Consider the following 22141-nt stretch of genomic DNA (forward strand, 5'->3'; position numbering starts at 1 on the left):
TTTTCATTTTTAGTCAAATTGAGATTGCCCTGATAAGCATTGCCATGATACATCATTTTATATCACTTAAATGTTCAACCAAAGGTGATAATTATCATAAAATCCATAATGACATTATCAAGACAAAGCTGTGTTCTACTGGAGCCAACACTAATTAATATTTCACTGATGCACTTCTAAGCATAGAAAGGTGGTCAAGTTCTATCACTTGTTTCTTAGGCTGAAGATTATTTTTCACAGGAGGAAATGTAAGTTCATATAACTTAATAATGAAAATTATTTATTTTATTATCTTGTAGATTTGAAATGAGGGTTTATCCCTTCCACCTCTTGCTAAATTCAGATTATGTTTAATGTCTTCAAATCCCACCTATTCCCCATAGTGATTTTTCCCTTCCATAAAACACTTTAAAAACTAGTTGTTCTTTAATAATTTCATTTACATAAGGCTTATCCTGGATAGACTATAAATTCCTAAGGAGTAAGAACTTTATTTTTTTTCTATTAACAGTTTGCCTGTTTGTCTTTCTCATATATGTGTACAGGTATATATACGTACATTGATATTTACACATTACACATACACATGATGTACAAATGTCTAAAACAACAAGAGTTTTTCTCATTTTTTGCTCCTGATCAGAGGTATAAGTTCAGAGCTCCTGAATTTCCGAATGTGGTTCAACAGATGAGAGGACATGATCTTCAAGTATCATGCTATTCACAAACCATGCTAATTGCTAGTCATGTAAATTCTATTTTAGATTATCCATATTCTAAACACTGAAAGCTCAGAATTTTCAATGATTATTATATACTTATGTAAGAAAACTTGGAAGTTAAGACAATGAGCTTGAAACTACATGGTACAAAGACTTAAAACCAGATTCCACCGTTTACCTATCTGTCAGACACTGAGCAAATTACTTGATCTCTTTTAGCCTTAGTTTCCTTGCCTGGAAAAGAGGGCATTACGGCAGCTCCCTGCACCATTGAGAATTAAGGGGGATATGTATGGCACAAGTTAGGAAAGTCATGACACATAGCAACTTCTCAACTAATGATCACTATGTCTAATTATTATATTCCAGGCACTTTCCTCGGTTCTAGATTTTGAAGAGAAAGTGGACACAGTTCCTAACCTTATTGTTAGAATACAATCACAGTTAAAACGCCAAAATGGAACTTAGCACTGAATGTAATGTAAACATAAAGGAAGAAGTGCTCATGTTTACTGAAGACTAAAGGAGGCTTCAGAGAAAAGGTGAAGTCTGAGATCTGAATGATAACAAGGAGTCCAACAGGTAGTAAGAAAAGGAACAGGGTACATCCTGGGTACGGGGATACCGGAGAAGAATGAGAATGTGCAGGAGGATAGCAGGCCAGGAACACGGAGAGCACTGCACAAGGAAGGAAACAGAGAGATGATCATCAGCACAGGGTGAAGATCACAGAAGGCCTTGAATGACACGCAAGGAGTTAATGTTTTGCTTGATGGCTAGCTTTCAAGCTCCACAGGGCAAGAATTTAAGAAGAATCTGTCATGTGACCACTAATAACAAATGGCACCACGATACCATCGAATGAGTTTAAAAAAAAATAGAGCAAGTGAAAAATATGAGATTTTCAAAGAGGAAGTTCTGGGGGTGAAACTATAGTTAACGATACTATACTGTATATTTGAAAGTTGCTAAGACAGTAAATCTTAAAAGTTATCACAAGAAAAAATTTTCAACTAAATGACATGATGTTTACTAAACTTATGATGGTATACAATTTCACAATATACATATATCAAATATTGTACACCTTAAATTAACACAATGTTATGTGTCAATTATATCTCAATAGAACTGGTGGAGGGGAAAGAATCTTAAACAAGAGAGCAAGACACCTAGAAGGAAGTGAAATGCAAGGCAGGGAAACCATGGATTAAACAGAGGACAATTTCAGTGAGTGACAAAGAGTGCGTGATAAGGCCATGGTGAAGTACTAAAAAGAAGACACGATTTTTTATTTTGGAAGCAGAACAAGTAGGACTTGGTTACTGACTAGATGACTACATGTGAGAAAAGAAAAAATTCTAGAATGATTTATTCTCAGGTTATTGGTGTATTGGTATAATTACCGCCTTTAACAGATTTAATTCTTACTTGGTGCCTCGCCTGCATCCTTTTGAGCATGTGAACAAAGTAAATAAAGGGTAAAAATACAGCTCATGTTAGAAGCAGGAAATAAAAGTACAAAGAGATATCATGAAATGATATTAAGGAACCAACCACAGTTATGCTTCATTCCCTCTGACCACTTTCATTGGCCATTCCTTCCCTCTTCTGGTCCTGTCCTTACTCTGGTTTCCTTCTTAAAATGGCAATCTCCCTTGAGGTCATATCTATTATTAGATACCACATGATCTTGTTCTTCCTCCATCTTATCCATAGCTGTCAAAAAGTTTTCTCTACTAACTGTTTCAGTTTCATTTCTCAACCCACTAAACCTGAACTTTACAATCTATAATCTGAAAGGTAAATAATACTATTTTATATCAGAAGAGGAAACTGGGGCTCAGAGAAGTTAAATACCTTGTTCAAAGTCACACTGATAGTAAGAATAGAGGTAGAAATCAATACCTCTCTCCAAAACCGAAAACTCCTCAGGTCTAAGGCCATACCTGACTTTTGTAACGCTAAATCCAAAGGAGATTTAAATTTTTATTTACTAACATATAACTAATCCCTTTTTCCTTCTCTGTACCCTTGGCTCCATGACACTGTATTTATTCTTCTGGTTCTTAGTAAACTTCTCTGGCTCCTTTCTCCACCTTCTTTTAGTATGCTGGTTTTCAGCAGGATTCAATCCTTGACAATACTTAAACTGGTATTTCTCAAGGATCTGTCTCCAGCCTTCTTCCCTCTTTGTATACTGTCCCTGGGCAATTTAATTTAATCTATTCTTCTTTTTTTTCTTTCTATGAGGGATGGTTGCTCTTCCTGGAGCCTGAAGGAAGAAGCAAGCTGGCCCCAGACCACTCCAAGGCCACATTCCTTTGCCTCCCAATTCTTAGGTGACGTAGCAGGTGAGACCCAACTGGACTTCTAACGGATTCTGAGGCACCGTAAGATTTGAGAACAATTTGATCAGGATGGTTAGTGTAGAATACTCTAGGAACAAACATTCAGGATAATAAAACTATTATTTACAGAACAGTTAAAATATCAAAGTGCTTCTGCCTACTATCAAAGTATCTCGGTTAATCCTAAGAAAAACTCTGGAATAGGCAAGGCAGGTATTAGGGACATTAAACTAGTAGAAAAACTTCCTCCCTAAAAGACAAAATAAACTATCAAAGTCACCAATTTAGTAAAAGACAACATGGTCTCTTGATTCCTAGTCTACTATTTCCAACATATCTTACTGACTTTATTTTTGTCTATTGTATTTGATTATTTTTAAATTAAATTTATTTGGGTGAAATTAGTTAGTAAGATGATATAAGTTCCAAGTATACCTTTCCATGACAGATAACCTCTGTACTGCATTTAAAATCTACTAATTTTAAAATGACACTATAGTTAAACGAGTCAATAGACACTGATATGGTTGAATGAAGAAAAACATGAAACTATATTATCTTTTAGTAAATTAAAGTGAAAGTTTACCTAACTTTTGAACCAGAAATCTCTATTGCCTGTACAATGACAGATGTTAGCCATAAATGCTAACCGAAGGAAATCAGATGATGCAAAAATAAAAAAACCAACCTATAAGTAAAATACCAAATTACCAAAAAACATCCCATTCTCCCATCATAGATCACAAGCTTACTATGTTAATTCTAATACAATTTTATTATAAATGAAACTAAAATTTCATAGATATATTCTTGAAATAAAGCAATAGTTTACTATTCCTAGAAATATCACCAAAGTAAAGCAAAAATGCAATACAGCCTGTATTAATAATAAAGGCTTCATGCAATTCTGGTTTGTTGTTAAAACACTGAAGGGATATGTTGGCAAACTTCAGTCAAACAAGTCCAAGCTACTAAAACAGCTAAATTTCGAAACACGCCTGTGTCAGACAGCAAAGGATAATAATTTCAAACTAACTATAAATTGAAATGTGAATTCATCTGACAAGTCTAAGGCACCAGAAAACCTCTATGTTTATACTTGATATCAGTATTTGATTTTCAGATGTAATTTATGACCTCATCTAACTCCTGCCCATGTTATTAGTAGAGTCTGCATAACAAGCTGCAGTTCACACTGTCACTCTGTAATTGTGCCCTGTTGATCTTCTCATTGCAATAACTGGACAAACAATGAATCTTATCCAATTAGTCCATTTGTTGTAATTAATGCATCCAATTGATCATAAGTGAAGGAACAACCAAAAATACATGCACATTATAATTTCTTTGTTTGCAAGCCAAGTGAAAAATATGGGGGACTATTTTGGAAGTTATCAAATTAAAACTTAAAAAAAAATCATTTAATTTGGGAAGATTACTCCTGCTTCAGGTTCAACTCAGACTCCAGCTTAAACTCATCTGGAAAAAGCAATGAAGTTTTTAAAAAGCTCTGTATTGTAGTTAACCTTAAATTTGTGAAATTAACATTATATTGTAAGTATAATGTTAATTTTGGTAACTTGGATTATAAATTACTTCCTGTTTAAGGGTGGACATAATTTTTTTTTCAAAAAGTTGAATTCACTTAGTTGTTTCATATAAAGTTGCTGAGGATTAATCATACTCAATATATTTATCAGCAGAATTATTCAATTTTATTTTTTCAATTACAGTTGACATTCAATATGAAGTTTATTTTTTATTCTTAAAAACATTTCTTCTTTAAAACAGAAAATGGTGTTTATGTTAAAAACTGTTGACAAATAGGAACATTAAAATCAAATACTTTTCACCTCATGCTTCTAATATATACATTTTTCCACATATGAACACCTATAATATCAAAATTCATCTAATAATCAACAATATACCACGGTGTTAGTTGGTAATATTTTTTCTTTATTGGTAACAAATAAAATAATTGTCTTATAATCAATGGCATCTTAGATTCAAAGAAATAAAACACATTGTTTGCTAATGAGAAACCTTACGAATAGAATTTATGTAAAGGCATGCATCTTAAAAATAGAACTATAAATCTTAATTAAATTTATATTAATAATGTATATGTCAGTACTTTCTGTAGATGAATGTTTCAGATTTTCTTTTTATATTTTTTAAATATATCATCTTTATTATATTTTGTCCCATTACCATTAGTCACCTTATTTCCTCCTCTCTGTTTCAGATTTTCACTGAGTTTAAGTTTAAATGTTAGGAATGAAGTGAATGAAACATTTTATCTGCTGGGAATTTAAAAATTATAGAACTTATACAGACTACTAATGGCATATTATTAATAATTAAAAATATATAACAAATTCATACGTACATACATTGTTCAAACTGCTTTTTAAATCATATGCCAAGAAATAATTAAATAACTACTACATTTACAGTTTATCCTAACAAATAGTAAATTCCTGTTATCCTGAGTACTTGAGATCAGGATCTCATTTATTACTTTATTAACATGAACTATAAAGTGATAATTTCCAATTTCTGAATTCATCTTATTTTTCCCTCGGAGTTTATTTGTTTACATTATTTTCCTCTTATATTTTATTAAGACTAACTGCCCCTCTATACATATGCATGCGAACATACATGTTAGTTTCATTTAAGAAACACACACACAGATATATGTATATATATGATGCCAGCTAATTAACAAGTGTTATCTTCCTTCTTCCCTCTTGGGGATTCAAAAAGACTACAGCAAGAAAGGGTACAATATAATTTTGAGATTATTTAATGTTTCATTGTTTTTCTTTATGACATCCTGAATTTCTACTTAGGTTTGACAAGTATTTCCTTATTTAGATGCTTCTACTTTAAAAGCTACTACCAGCACCTGATAACTAACATTCCTATGACAAATATAATAATTATCAATAAATTCACAAAAATGTTAATCATGAAGGACTATTACTGATTAAATTTATGGAGACTCAAGAACATTAAGAATCAAAAGTATTCCACCTATATCTGATAATCTATAACACACAGAAGTAAATTCTAACTGATAACATAGAAACATAATTTAACTGTCAAAGTTATAAACCATACATTTAAAAAGGTTTCATCATGTAATATTCTATTACATAATTTAACACTGAATAGAGCCTTAAGATAATTCTACTGGAACTCTTGAAATAAATGTAATTTTAGAACTTTCTACTATCACTAAACTACAATTCTTATGTCCTTGTGGTTTCATGAAGGATTAGCTTGGCATGTTTTTTATTTAACAAATCAAATTCAACCATTTATTATCTTTTAATATTTAAACTTTCACTCCTTTATTCACGCATTCATTCCATAAAATCCATTCCCCTCTGTTCATGGAGCACCTATTACGTACCTACGATTACTTAACAAATTCCCACTCTTCCACTCGAAAGGCAGCTTGTAAGAACCTGACTGCCATACCATGAAAACACTGAAGTAGCAAAGAGTTGTTTCCTCTCCTACGCCTTTACTCGGCACCTGCCACTTCTATTTCAACCCACACCCTTCCACATAACCATGGGCAATCCTTTCAAACTCCAGGTATATTTCAAACAAAATTTTCCTGTCCTAAATGCTACTCCAGCTAACGTGACAAACCCAGGCAATCTCATATGAAAAAAAGCCATTATTAAGTTGACCTATTGTCCTGACTGGTGTGGCTCAGTTGGCTCGGCATCATCCTGCAAGGTGAAAGGTCGCCAGCCGGATTCCCAGTCAGGGCACATGTCTGTGTTGCGGGTTCCACCCCGGTCAGGGCACATTTGAGAAGCGAGGGATCAATGTTCTCTCTCACGAGATGTTTCTCTCCTTCTCTTTCTCTCTCCCTTCCCCTCTCTCAAAAAATAAATCTTAAAAAAAAAAGTTAACTTACTACCCCTCTTAACAAGTAACAACTATTTTTGTTTGTCTAATTTTTTAAACTAATCTTATTTAGAAACAGAGTTTTAATGAAAAGAGAACCTAGGCAGAGAAGTGAGAGTTTAGGCTAGAAGAAGGGGTGTGGCTGTATACATAGCATATAACTGTTCCTTAAACAGCTATATGCTATGTATGTTTTCAGAAAATAACAATAGCTAACATTTATTAAATGCATTATAGGTACTGTTCTGTTTGCTTTAAATGTTACTAAATTGTTTTGTCCTCAAAATACTACTACTACAAGGCAAGTATTATCATCATCCCCATTTTCATGTACAAAAAACTAAAGGTTGAGGAGGTTGTCCAGGCCACAATTCTTGTACACAACAAAACTGGAACTGAACGAATGCACTGGCTCCACAGGCAAAGAACGTGAGCACACTGCCACACTGCTGCCCAATCTGACTCACAGGGCTGCTGTCAGGGTTAACGGGACCATACCGAAGCACCCTTCAAAGGGCCCTCTACTCCCTGCGTGGTTAAGACATTCATCTGTAAGTGACAGAGGCAGTAGTGGTTTTCTTCAGATCAGTCTTTCTAGAGTACACCAGATCAAATATAGTTAAATAAACACCAACTCTCTGTATCAACCATATTATTGTTTATAAATTTACTTTTAAAATTTATCTTTCACATTATTATTGATGGTTAAGTTCCAGAATATATTCCCTTCAGTTTTACCTTATATCAGTCATTTGAGATTATCAACAGCCCAATTCATCCAAAATTTTATAAGAAAATATTTATTATATCACAAAATGCTACTAATCAAAATGATGCCACTAAGCTATTTGAATGATGACTCTTCACACAAAAATTAAAAACTAGGCAAATTCAAAATTTAAAATGTGGCTTACTGGAAAGCACAGACATAAAATATTTCAACTAATGTAGCAACTCTAGATTGTATATGAATTTCATTTCCAAGTATACATTTTCCTCCAAAATGATAATAACCTTTGTCTGATAAAGATGATCAATGAACTATTTTATTCTAACAGCTTAATAGCAACCTATAGGCAAGCTTCAATTGTACTTACCTGCCTACAATTTATAAAGTCCTCTATCAGAAAATCCTATACTATCAAACAATAGTTTTTAGCAACTATTCAGTATCTTCCCATATATATTGCATGTATTATCAATAATATTAATATATTATCTTTCCAGTACAATTTCACCTTATTTGCTCAAGAATGCTATTTCTGGAACAAATACTAAATTGATCAATGCTGTGCAATATTAAAATAATTTGTTAATAATCTATTTCTAGCAAAACTACAAAAATCACAGAATGAATCAGATACTCGAATGCAATAAATTACTGTTCCTTCCCATATCAATTTACATCTTTCAAAAACCCACATTTCTCTACTATTTTAATCATTTCTGATTTCCCTTATGTACATTTTTTTCTTGAACCCAATTCACTTTTGCTATCTTTTGTCTCTAGCTATCCTCCCAACCCTCCGATTTAAACTTGAAAAAGTTTACCCACAAATTTCCTCTTGTTTTATGTTGTTTTTAAATACCCTTTTAAAAGTACACTACTTTTTCTATATCTGACTTTAATTATGCCAACTTTCAATACATTAAAAGATTAAATATGGTGTTTCATAAATTAAAATTAGATATAATATTGGAAAAATAAGATTTTCATAACAAAACCTTTAAATATAAAAGAAGTAGAGTTATCTTTCGAATTCCATTTTAGCTGTCTACAAGTAAAATATAAAGTCAACAATATTAATTATTGCTATATTATTGCAAAAGAGACCATGTTATTTAATGGTTTAGACTGAAAGGCATCAGGACCTAACAATATAATTCAGTTTAGTGGTTGTATTTAAAATGCTGAGAATTAATTTCTTTTATAAAACTGTTTTAGTTCTTAATACCTAAATACTGTACTAATAACTTCTTAAGCAAACGAAGACTTTCACTACAGGGGAACTCTTTCTTTATTGGGTACTTTCTTGTATGGAAAAAAAGAAGAGTAAATACTTTCCCTAATATTTCATATAAAGCTTACAAAATGACCAAATATTCTTATAAAAACAATTCTAAACTATTCTGGCCTTAGGTTATTTTTACCCTTGCATGCAAAACAAACATACACATAGAACAAATAACATTACATTTTATTTTTTGAAGATGTAGTAAATAATTTGTCAAATAAAAACACCTAGGGCTAATGTAGCCTCCTAGAGCAACTCTTTGTCCTTGTAACTCTCTTGGACCATCGACCCTCACCTGGCCTCTTTATCACATGAATTAAATCAGAAAGACTCTAAGAGCAAAGGGCTGCTTATCATTGACTAGAAGAGTCTTAGTTTTCTTGCCGTTCCATTTAGTCCAAGGTTATGAGAAAATATTGTAACTCATATTTCCAAGTATAAGGTACCCAGTGGAGTACAACTAAGCGGTTAAATAATCTCACCAAAAAATGTAATGCACGTTCTGTAAAGAAAGTACATTTGAAATTGGAACAGCAATATGGGTGGTTTGGTTTTGTTAGTTTCTCTTTTTCTGCTTTATTTATACATGTGTGTGTATACATTTTCCTTTTAAACTCCGTTTAGTAATATTAGTGTAAAAAAAAGCTATGTTCACAGGATGGTAAAATTTAGTAGATCCTGGAATATTACCTAATTCATTCAAAAAAGAAACAGAGTATACATAAATCTAATAACGGAAAACTCCCAAGTAAACACATCACACACAAATCAAAGGAATTAAATTTGATTCCAACAACTTACCTGATTTTTGTCTTCTCTTTTAACTTAGAACAAGTTCTTGTTTTTTTGCTCTCTTTGTCCTTTGGCTTAGCTTTCATCCTTCGACCTCTCTTTTCCTCTCTTCCTTCAACTGAAGCACTAGGAAAGTTTTCAGGGCTCATGACTCGTGGAATATTGCGCTCCCCACGCTCCTTCGCTTTGGCTATGGCCTCTGATATTATACGATTGGCTTTCTCTTGCTTGCTTTCTGATTCCACTTTTTTTCTCTGCTTCTTCTCAGACATGATCCTCACCTGGGTATTCTGCAACTTAGTATATGTCCCAGAACCATCATTCTTCTTGGAAGATGGAGGCTAGAGAAATCGAGATATTATTTATACAACACACCAGAGTATGTAAAAACAACTAACATAAACATCTGGAAATTTTAAACTAGAGTTAAGGAAGTAAAATATATGACCAAAAATACATGAGTGTAACAAATTTAAAATCAAAACATTTGCTAGTCTAGAAATTAGTGTAGGTATAAAATCAAAAGCTCAAATACTGCCATTAAAAATGAAGTTTAAAGAAGGACAATATAGATTCACTGATATAGCATTCTTGATTAGTTAGTTGATTCAAATTCTGCCCTGTAAATACAACTGATTCAAATTTTATCTTGTAAATATTTGGAATTAAAAGAAGATCTCTTTCTTCTTCACTCCAGAACTCTGAAAATTATTAATACATTGAAAACAGCAATTTTAATATAGAATAACTACTCCTCACAGTTTATTATTTTTAGAATAAAGCCCCTGCTTTACAAGGAACAAGAACTAGAACCTGAACTCACTAAAATCATTTTAATGTGCAATCTATGCAGCAACATAGCTAGTTAGTACACAGACATTCCCATAGTTAAAATTAGAGAAGTTTTAGTTTTTCCGTGAAAGAGTTAAATGTATTTTTTCTTTCTATATCACAATTATTTTGTTCAAGCAATTCTGAAAAAAAAAACCCAAGTTTTACAGTTTTCTGTTAAAATTATTAATATTTTAGCAGTATCACAGGAAGCAAATCAACAGCCTTTTAAAAGAATACCCTTTTCAAACACGCATTCATCCACATATACTTGGATCACAGTTTTGTTATGTTCTTACCCGTAAACATGCCTCTGAATATAGCAAAAGAAAAAACCACCAGGAATTTCCAAACACATTTTCATGCTGATTCCAGTGTGCTTCACTGGAAATCTTTTCTATACCTGCCTCATCAAAGGTTTCAGAGCAGTGCCGCAGCACTGGGAAAGGAAGGAGGGCTTAGAATCGCTCACTAAAATGCCACCTTAAGGCCTACAGGCTATAACAAATAACCAAGACTCGAGAAAACAGCAACAAGCTCAAGATGGCGATGCAGTACGACTCCCGCAGCAGCAGCCAGTAATAAGGAAGGTTATTCAATCCCATTAGCCTTTTAGCCCAAAGAACCCCTCCTCCTCCCACTCATTCAGGCTTTCACTTACCCTTCCTCTTGGCCTCTTCACTGAAGACATTTTTGGCGTCAGACAAAGGCTTGCCCTCTGCTTTTTCACCACCCCAGGCAGTGCTCAAGAAAAAAGCATTGAAAGAAGATTCCTAAATGGCCTATTTAGCAAGCTGCAACCAAGAGATGTACAACCCTCCACAAATACACATTGTGATTGATCAACATATTTCTGCCTTGGCAAGTTTATCTCCACTGTTCTTCCTATTTAGATACGAAAAAGGCTGTAAACACCTCATAAAGAGCTGAGTTCCCTCAACAGCTATAAGCAGATAGCCAGATTCCAACAAAGCAGAGAAAGAAATGAATGCACAAAGCATCAAAATGCATCAGCATGAATATTAGAGATGTCGTTAAAAATACTGACTCCTTCTGCGGAAGTAGGCCAGCAGATGGTGCTACCAGTTATTATTCCATTAGACTCTGCAATTTAACCCCCAATGGACTGTTCTTCCCTCCATGTAGCACATTAACCCTCACTCTGCCATTTCCTGCAGCCAAGTGTTTAAAAATACACATTAAAAACCTAACTTTTAAAAATGACCCGAAAACTAAAATGGTGGGGGAATGGCTTTATGTAGCTATTAGTATTAAAAAATCAAATCCAACTCAATTTTTACTGGAGAACAACACTTTTCCCCATGATACTCTAAAATATTCAAAACATAAAAATAGCTGAAGGTGAGTGAAGGGTTAAGAAGCAGGTCATGCAAATGAACACAAAACAAGTGACTTCTCTTTAAGAAATTAGATAAGGTCTCTTATGACTCTTCTAACAATAAGCTAACAGTGTTAATTTTAAAATAGAGAAATTAAACTCTTTTCATTTAAATTCTGAAAATAATTTCTAAATGAATACATGAGAGCTGTTATAAGGAATTAATAACTACAGTTGAAATTTTCCTTAAACCTAAATACATTAATTAATTTTCCTAAAACAAAAATCTCATAAAATCTTTCTGACCTTTACTCCTCACATTCTTATTTTAATTGAACTGCTGAATTTTTTCAGATAACATTTTAGCTTTTTCCCAGTCAGGGCACATGCCTGGGTTGCAGGCTGGTTCCTTGCAGGCTAACTCCCAGCAGGGGACGCACAAAAGGCAACCATACATTGATGTTTCTCTCCCTCTCTCCTTCCCCTCTAAAGATAAATAAATAAATAAAATCTAAAAAAAAAAAAAAAAAAATTTTAGCTTTAGTTCCTTGCTGAAAGTAAGTAAGTAGCAAGTCCACAACTTTTTCTTCCATAAAAATGAGACAATTTTAGTAAGAAGTGCCCTTAGCTGCCAAAACATAATTTTTACTGCTTCACAATTTAAGTTTACCTCTTTTATTAATACTATTTTTTCATTTCATCTAGACAAGTCATCTGGTATCTCTTTATCAAAGAATCCTTTAAATATTTCTTTTTAGGCATCAACGATCCCAAACAGAGTCACATGCCCTGGCTGGTATGGCTCAGTGGGTTGGAGCTTTGTCCCATACACCTAGGTTGCCTAAGGGCACGGGCCTAGGTTGTGGGTTTGATCCCAGTTCCGGGCTTGTGCAGGAGGCCACCAATAAATGTTTCTGCTTCACATCAATGTTCCTCTCTCTCTTTCTCTGTCTCTCTTCCCCTTTCTCTAAAAAAATCAATGAACATGTCCTCAAATGAGAGGGAGAAAAAGGCAGAGAGCCTCATTATGGAAAGCATGCTCTTAAACATTCTATCACATTCAGTTCAAATACCATAGTTTACAAGGATTAATTTGAACACAGAAGAAAGTGACTTCCTCAAAACTGCAGAGATACTAGCAATAATGACTGGATGAAATTTAAGATTTTTCCTTTTCCAAGATGTAGAAATCAACTAGATATAGAGGGGTATGTCTGAAGAACAGGAAGAGTCAATATTTGGTTTCTAGAATAAGTATCAATTGGCATAGAAGGTAAAAGAAATAGGAAATCTAGTTGACAAAGGGCATGTATGTGTGCATGGCAAGTTTAAATTCTTTTCACACCAAGTTGGAAGTGGAGAGCTCTAGTAACTGGAAATTTGGGACTGGAACCTCAGAGAGGTCAGGGCAGAAATTTATGACGTGGATATTTGAGCTGTTCTCATTCAAAACCCTTAATTCACTGACACTATCCACAGAATGTAGAACGATTTCTAAAATAGCTCACTTCTGTAAGGCTTTCCAATAGATTCTATCAGTTGACTCAAAATCCTGATCATTTATTTAACTCTAAATCTTAACAGTAGACAATAATCTATGGTCAAATATTTCTTCCATTAGAACACAATATTTTAAAACTATGTTCCCACAGAACATCAACAATGAGGAGGAGTTAAGTAACTAGACATTTTAAATGTAGATTATTTCCCAATTTCACACATACATACAACATACAAAAAGGTTTTTTCAGTGTTACATTTCATTCTCTTTTTCCCCCAGATATAAGCACTCATCAAATTCTGTCAAAACTACTTAGTTAAGTTTTGTTTTCCTCCTCTCAGTCACAACAGTCCTGATGAATTTCCCACTTGTTATGATTACACTGTAGTTGTGTAGGGAAATAATCTCCCTTATCCATAGAAAATATATGTTAATGTCTTTGGGGGTGATGAACTATAAGCCTTGTACTCTACTCTCCAATTTTTTGTAAAGTGAGAGAATTTCTTTTATTTCACTTTTGATTTTTCTGTAAGTTTGTCAGTCTCAAAATACTAGTTTTTTTAAAATGAAAAATAAAGGAAAGGCCCTGGTCCCAAAGAACCTATATGCCAAATAAGAATATGCTAAGTAAGAAAAATACAAAAGAAGGCAAAAGTACATATATTAATATCACATCCAAAATTTCTACGAAAAAGAAACTATAGCAAAATGTAAATATGGTACCATGTAATTCATTATTTTGATAGCAACCATGAGGAATATATGGAAGACTGGGACATATTTCAATATTGAGGAAACTCAAGGATTTACGGTGTAAGTGTTTTTAAACCATAGGTCATGACCAAATAGCAAGACATGATATACATTTAGTGGATCCAGACTAGCATTAAAAAGTGAAACAGAACTTGGCTGGTGTGGCTCAGTCGACTGAGTGCCAGCCTGCAAACCAAAGAGTCACTGGTCCAATTTCCAGTCAGGGCAAAGGCCTGGGATGCAGGTTGGGGGGTCCCTGGTGTAGGATACACAAGAGGCCACCACACATTGATGTTTCCCTTTCTTTCTCTCTCCCTTCCCATCTATCCAAAAATAAATAAATAAATCTCTTTTTTTAAACAAACAAAAAATTAAAATAAAAGTAAAACAGAACAGAATGAAAAGGGATGGCACCTAGTCCTTATAAATGTTAACTCTTACAAAATTAGAAAGTTTTCATACCACCTGCTTTCCTCTCCCTTCATGAGAGAAGGGAGCAAAGAATTTCTAGCAAGAAATTAAAAGTGTTAAAATGTGAGTGGGGACTCAATTCTCTTCCCTCTTGGTGAAGTAATTTCCCATATACTTGACCCACCTTCGCATAATAAGGAATTCATCTATTTTAAGTACTTTTATACAAATACTTAAAATTATTGCATAACCCGTGTGTGGAGTTAAGTGGAAACTACAAACTTCCAAAACAAAGGGAGAACGGTCACAACTACTACAGAGCGCAGGTTCCTCCGTTGGGGAAAAAACACACAATATTAAGGAATAAAAGGTCTCAAATAACAAAACTGATATAATTCCTTAGTAAGAACAAACCACGGAACAGGGAATTTTCAACACCATAGATCAAACTGCATTGTAGCTAAAAATCTCCCAACCTTTCTCAGGAGACTGGACTCTGTTTGGGCTCCAGGCCTGGGACCAAGTAGATGGAGGCTCCATTGGAAGAACACATAAAAAGACCTGAAACAGCAGGCCTCGAGCACGCAGTGCGGAGGAAGTAACAGAAAGAAGCACCAGTGAAACCCCCAACTCCACGTTGAAGGAGCTGGCAGACGAAGACGAAGGGGAGGTGATGCTGGAAAACAAAGACACCACCAGAACGTGCAAGATGCGTGTCCAGAACAGTGGTAAAAGGACAGGGTCAACACTCTGCATGCAGCCCAAAGCAGAGCATCTCATCGTAATCTGACACTTTATAAAGCTAACTTTATAAGGCATTTTAGTTCCCTTAGATTGTCCATAGTAGGCCCGTGTGCTAGTTTTAATCTCTTCAGGAAGAATCATAATTACCTACTTAAAAATTCTTATTAAACCAACCTTGCAAAAATAATAAATTTGTACTTAATTTCAGGATTGTATGAAACATTAGTGTGGTGATTTCTTTTGGTTTTTATTTATTGCACATGATTTTTTCTCCACAACCTCCCAATAAAGACTCACTTTTAAAGAGAAATCGGGGTAAAAACTGATCCAAGAGCATATTCTGAGTTTCACCTTTAGCTATGCTTTCACAGTTTTTGATGAACGTGAAATGATTGTTTTACTTCACTTTCTTCACATCTGTAAACTGCCATGCTCACAATAAAAGGCTTACTTTCACCTGGTGATGCGGGCAGGACCCAGGTTACTACATGCAAATAACCAGGACCTTAATTTTTTTAGTGTCATACATCTTGAATTTTACATTAAAAAGGTAATACTATGAAAAGTATTGCCTTTATCTTAATCACCACAGAGCAGCAGTTCAAGAAAACAGTAGATATTCATAAAGGTTCTGTATTTTTTAAAATAAAAATTTGTTATATGACTTATAGTAAACACAGAAAGAAGGACTTGTTAGGAGGTACCATGGGAATCTGATCCACAACATCCACAATGTGAGAGACTCTACAAATGACTAGTTTCTTTAGCAAAAAAAATTATAAGAAACAAAACAAAGAAGGGGAACTACAGATTAAAACAGACTGAAGACTAAATGTCTTAAGAGGCTTAAGAGAAAATGGGAGACAAAAGAGGAACACTTAAATACTTATCAATCAACTGCAATATCTGGCCCTTCTTTTGATATCAACCTCAACAAATTAACTGTAAAAATACATGTATTAAGCTACTAAGGAAAATTTAACTTTGACTGGATATTTGATTATGAAGGAATTACTGTTATTTCTAGGTGACAAACTAATTTTGCAATTGTTTAAATACAACATCATTGTGTATTAGATACATAAAGTGAAATATTTACAGATGAAGTGGTGATTAGCATGACAAGAAAACTAGATGTATGTTAGGAGAATGACAATCAATAAAGACTGAAAGGCAATGGGTTCGATGATCAAAAGTGTCATAAGTCACGCTAAGATATTTGGACTTTACACTGAAGGAACAAGGGAATCAGTAAATGATTACGGATAGAGAAGCAACAGGATCAGATTTTTAGAATCAAGGTTGCTAAGTGATTTCAATAAGCATCTGAATACATAAAGACAAATTCTTTATTTATAAAAAGGCCATACATGATACAAAAATATGAAATATTTAACTGTCTATTTTATATCGGTTTGTGTGGCTTTTCAATGCTCTATTGTTCAAAAGTTCATTTCTTGAGTCCAAATAAAAGTGTATTTTTAAAACCACAAAACCTCACCCAAGTGCCCTATTGACTGACAACACTAAATATACTGAATTCATCAGTCCCTAAATTACCCAATGCACTGAAAGCTATTTGCAACATAATGGTGTGATTAAGGAAATGGGCTTTGGAGTCAGCCAGCCCTGGGTTCTAATCCCAGCTTCATCATTTACTTGAGTTTCACCTTTGCTGGACACAGGGTGATACACATCCCAGGTGGGACAGAGTGAGCCCCAGAGAGATTTCATTGTACTGCTCAAAATGGTGTGCAATTTGAAACGTATGGATGACCGGATTTTGCCATGTATAATGTGCACCCATATTTTTGGCCCAAAATTCCAGGGGAAAAAAATCTTTCATTTTAATTTGTTAATGCAATTATTTATTTATGTTTAGAAACAAAACAAATTATCATATTCCAGGGTATTGTTTTGCATACAGATATCATTAATGCTTTCTAGAGTTATACTTCTAACTCATAAGAATAAAGAAAAGAACTGAAAATATTTATATATAGATATGGAATTAGTACTACCCATGTATAATATATACCCTCATTTTTCCCCTCAAAAATTTGGGCAAGCCCTGGCTGTGTCACTCAGTGGATTGAGCGCGGGCCTGCAAACTTAAGGATCGCAGTTCAATTCCCAGTCAGGGCACATGCCTGGGTTGCAGGCCAGTTCCCAGCAGGGGACACACGAGAGGTAACCATACATTGATATTTCTTTCCCTCTCTTCTTCTCTTCCCCTTGAAAGATAAATAAATAAATACTTTTTAAAAATTTGGGCAAAAATGTGTGTTATACATGGCAAAATACAGTACTTATTTCTGGAGTTTCCTATTTAATATTTTTGGACCAAGGATGACTGCAGGTAACTGAAACTGTAGAAAGTGAAACTATGGATAAAGAGGAGCTACCATATCAATTAGATTTTAGATGATATGTGGAATTATTATCTTGAGTGTAATAATGTTAAAAGAATCTAAAGCCCTGGCTGGTGTAGCTCAGTGCACTGAGCGCGGGCCTGCGAACCACACAATCGTGGTTCGATTCACAGTCAGGGCACATGCCTGGGTTGCGGGCCAGTTCCCAGCGGGGGAGTCAGGAGACGCAACCATACACTGATATTTCTCTCCTCCTCTCCTTCCCTTCCTCTCTAAAGATAAATAAATAAAATTTTTTAAAAGAGAATCTCCTCATTCTTATGAGATCTATGATGAAGCGTTTAGAAGTTAAGTTCTCATGATGACTGCCAATTTACCTTCAAATCATATAGCCAAAAATCAACAAAACCTATGTATTTATCTATAAATAAAAATAAAGCAGATATGGCAAAAGGTTAACAACTATTGAAGTAAAAAGGACATTTATTTACTATTATTTCATTTTATATACTTTTGCAGATACTGAATATTTTTCATTAAAAACACGGAGTAAAAATAGTTTGTCCTGATCAACAGCCACAGTAACTAACAACTCATTGACTGCAACACACAATGTGTATCAGCAGGACATTATTACTTTCAAGTCTGGAATCCCAAGAACAGAGCTTTGTTTTCAAGACTATTTTAAACCACACAGTCATCCACAAACTCCTAAAGTATTTCAAAAATCAACAACATTTGAATTGGTAGAAACAGAATCTAATTGATTAGATAATGATAATGATTTCCATAGACGGAAAAATCATTCTCCTCATCACTGACAGGCTACCTACACCCCTCACTAAATTACCAGCTCTTACCAACTAACTTCACATATCTGGGCCACTACTTAAGAAGAAAGCAGCTTCCTTTAGATCAGGCGAGAGGGGTCCCTTCTTTGGGCTGCACAATTTAGAGGGTCTGGTTCCTCTGCCACACATTCCCTGGTGATAAAAGGGTGTACTGCCCCTGCGGTCCCCTAGCACAGGCTCCAGGTACACATGAGCTCTCTACATAAAACTGTCTCACTATCACTTGCAGAGACTGCCAGGGTCTATTCCCTAGGTTTTTTCTCTCAAGGATGTCCGTATTTGGGAAGGAACACATATTGCCCGTATGTGCACACTTAGGCCAAAGAGATGGGGAGGAAAAGGTGAAGCTTGGGTATGTAGACTGAGAAGTTCAGGTGCGTTCATGAGACCCCCCAGGAGGTGCAGGTGGAACCAAGGTTGAAACAATGTTGAATGGTCCACTTCTGCCACACTCTGGATGCGGAATTCCAGAAAGTCTAAGAATTCTAAATTCAAGCCAGTGCTTCTCTTTGTCAAGGAAGAAGGATAGAACATATTTAAAAGTTTGCTGACTTCATATATTGTACATTTAAATACTCTGACACATAGTATAAGAGCTTCCATGTGTACTCTTTTCCTGAGCCTCACAAATGTTAGGGCAATCCTAAGTGAGTTAAGAACATTTATGTAAGAAAAGAATTAAGCCCTGGCTGGTAATGTTCAGTGGATTGAGTGCCAGCCTGCAAATCAAAGGGTTGCAGGTTCAATTCCCAGTCAGGGCACATGCCTGGGGTGCGGGCCATGTCCCCAGTGTGGGGTGAGTGACAGGCAACCACATATTAATGTTTCTTTCCCTCTCTTTCTTCCTCATTTCCCCTTGCTCTAAAAATTAATAAAACATTTTTAGCCCTGGCTGATGTAGCTCAGTGGATTGAGTGCGGGCCTGCGAAACACACAAACGCGGTTCGATTCCCAGTCAGGGCACATGCCTGGGTTGCAGGCCAGTTCCTGGCAGGGGACACATGGGAGGCAACCATACACTGATATTTCTCTCCTTCTCTTCCTTTCTAAAGATAAATAAATAAAAATCTTTAAAAATTAATAAAATATTTTTTAAAATATTTTATTTATTTATCTTTAGAGGGGAAGGGGAGAGGGGGAGAGAAACATCAATGTATGGTTGCCTTTTGTGCATCCCCTGCTGGGATTTGGCCTGCAGGGAACCAGCCTGCAACCCAGGCATGTGCCCTACCTAACTGGGAATTGAACTGCAATCCTCTGGTTCGCAGGCCTGTGCTCAATCCACTGAGCTACGCCAGCCAGGTAATAAAATATTTTTAAAGATTTTTTTAAAAGAATTTTAAAAAATGAAAAAGATTAGGTAATCCTTTTTAGACTATGTCACTAAAAAGCTATGTAAACTTTAAATCTGGGCCTCTACAACTGGTAACTTTTTAAAACTTGATTAATGATTAAAGGACAAAGCTCCTGCTAGTTCTAAAGCTTCAAAAACAAAACCGTAGAGTAAAAACTCATTATTAAACAATGAACTGACTATAATTTATAAAGCACTCTTAAATTCATTGTTCATCATCATCTTTATTAATCAGCATACCAGCAATACAGATATACACATAATACAGATGAGAAAAATGCCTGAGATGAAGGTAACTTGCCTAAGACTACTATGATAGTAGATGATAGAGTCAAAACTCGAACCCAGTTCTCCTGACTTCAAATCCAGCGCTTTCCCCACTTTATCAAAGAGACTTATATCTGAAAGCTGACTTCTAAAAGATTTATTTTGTCCAACACTGGAACTGAGAAACAAATGACTAATGCCAAAAACAAAGATGAAGACTACTAATTCCCCTCCTTCATAAACAGCTCATGTCTGATGACAGAAACTCATGAATTCAGCTTTTGAGTCATTATGTCTCAATTCAGTAAGTGATACAACCACATGAGTAACATTAAGAAAGTGCTGAAAGCACATGACATAGTGCAGCAAAGTTAATAGCATTTTTACAAAATGAAACATAATTAACACTTTGGAAATCATATTACCTGATTTTTTAAATGTACTGACTCCTGCAGTATTCCAATATCTGAGATGACTTATAGATTTAACTTGAAATTATATAAAAATTATTTTATAATATTATATAAATATTAAAACAATTAAGTAAAAATATTGGAGTATATAACAAAATCATGACTTTTTAAAGAATATTTTCTTGATACTTTTTCTCAAATCTGTGTTCAAGTCTCAGATCTGTGACTTACAAGCTATTGTACCTTGAATCGTTTTTTCTTTTATAAATTAAGATGCCACCAGTAACATTGTAAGATTAATGTGAGAATAAAATGTGGTAACATATAAAAAGTAGCCAGCACAATGCCTAAAATATGGCTGGGGCTTACTAAATAACTGTAGAATAAATAAAAATTTTGTTGTTGTTTTAAAAAATTGTTGAGTTTATTTAAATCATTTAAGTATACTCATACATTATTGAAAAATATGAAATCACAAGTTTCAAATAGCCCAAACTTGAATGATTTTACACTAGACCACTAGATAATTCTTAGCACAAAAAGCAGAGAGAAGAGACTGAGCAAAAATCATTTTTGGCTAAAAGACAAGACACTCAAACGTGTTTTTAATAATGTGAGGTCAAAAAATCACAAAATAGATCTTTGTCAATTAATTCTTTAGTTAAATCTCTTCAAATTGGCCTCATGGCTTATAGTAGGCAGAACAACAGCCCCAGACATACCTACCTCCTAATGCCCCAAATCCGTGAGTGTTACATTACAGGGCAAAGGGAATTCAGATTGCAGATGGAATTAAGGTTGTTAATCAGCTGGCCTTAAAAAGGGGGGAGATCATCCTAGATTGTCCTTGGGTGCAATGTAATCTCGAGGGTCCGTATGAGTGGGAGGAAAAGGGCAGAGTCATGCAATGAGAGGACACCATATGGACCACCCATTACTGGAGGTGAAGTCGGAAGAGGGAGGCAGAGCAGAATCACGGGGGGAGAGACAGGGATCAGCTACTGCTGGGGAGGAAGCTGAAGGGGCCACAAGCCTCCATCATAAACTGGCAAAAGCGAGAAAAGGAATTCTCTCCTGGACCTTCTAGAAAAGAATACAGCTGTGCTGACACCCTGATGTTGGCCCAGTGAAATCCATTCAGATCTCTGATTTCCAGGACTGTCAGATAATGAAATTGTGTTCTTTGAAGACACAGAATTTGTGATAAATCGTTACAACAGCAATAAGCAACTGATACACAGCTATTTATTGGTCACTTCCATTTTCAATACGCCCATACTGTAAGGCAGCGATTTTCAACCTTTTTCATCTCATGGCACACATAAACTAATTACGAAAATTCTGAGACACACCAAAAAAAATATTTTTTCCCAATGTGACTAAAAAATAGGTTTAATTTTGACTCATTCACTCCAGACAGCCATTGTTGTGTTGGCTACTGTCTTTTTAATTAGAAAATCTAAGGGAAAAGAGGCCAGTGCCCCAGCCTAAA

General features: G+C 34.7%; 1 protein-coding gene across 10 annotated transcripts in view; it reads right to left on the bottom strand.

The window, feature by feature from the left end:
- Positions 1-22141, bottom strand: part of CHD9 (chromodomain helicase DNA binding protein 9) — a 169511-nt gene that overhangs the window by 72246 nt on the left and 75124 nt on the right. For 7 of the 10 annotated variants that reach the window (XM_037066319.1, XM_037066316.1, XM_037066317.1 and 4 more), the window contains one exon: positions 9823-10154. In XM_037066319.1, the coding sequence (XP_036922214.1) occupies positions 9823-10154 (332 nt within the window). Of the gene's footprint in view, positions 1-9822; positions 10155-10943; positions 11227-11305; positions 11995-22141 lie in introns of those variants that run through there. The other 3 variants (XM_037066321.1, XM_037066320.1, XM_037066322.1) reach the window with 3 other exon arrangements.

The sequence above is a fragment of the Sturnira hondurensis genome, unplaced genomic scaffold (assembly GCF_014824575.4).
Source record: "Sturnira hondurensis isolate 20B ecotype Veracruz unplaced genomic scaffold, ASM1482457v3 Scaffold0016617, whole genome shotgun sequence".
Taxonomy (NCBI): domain Eukaryota; kingdom Metazoa; phylum Chordata; class Mammalia; order Chiroptera; family Phyllostomidae; genus Sturnira; species Sturnira hondurensis.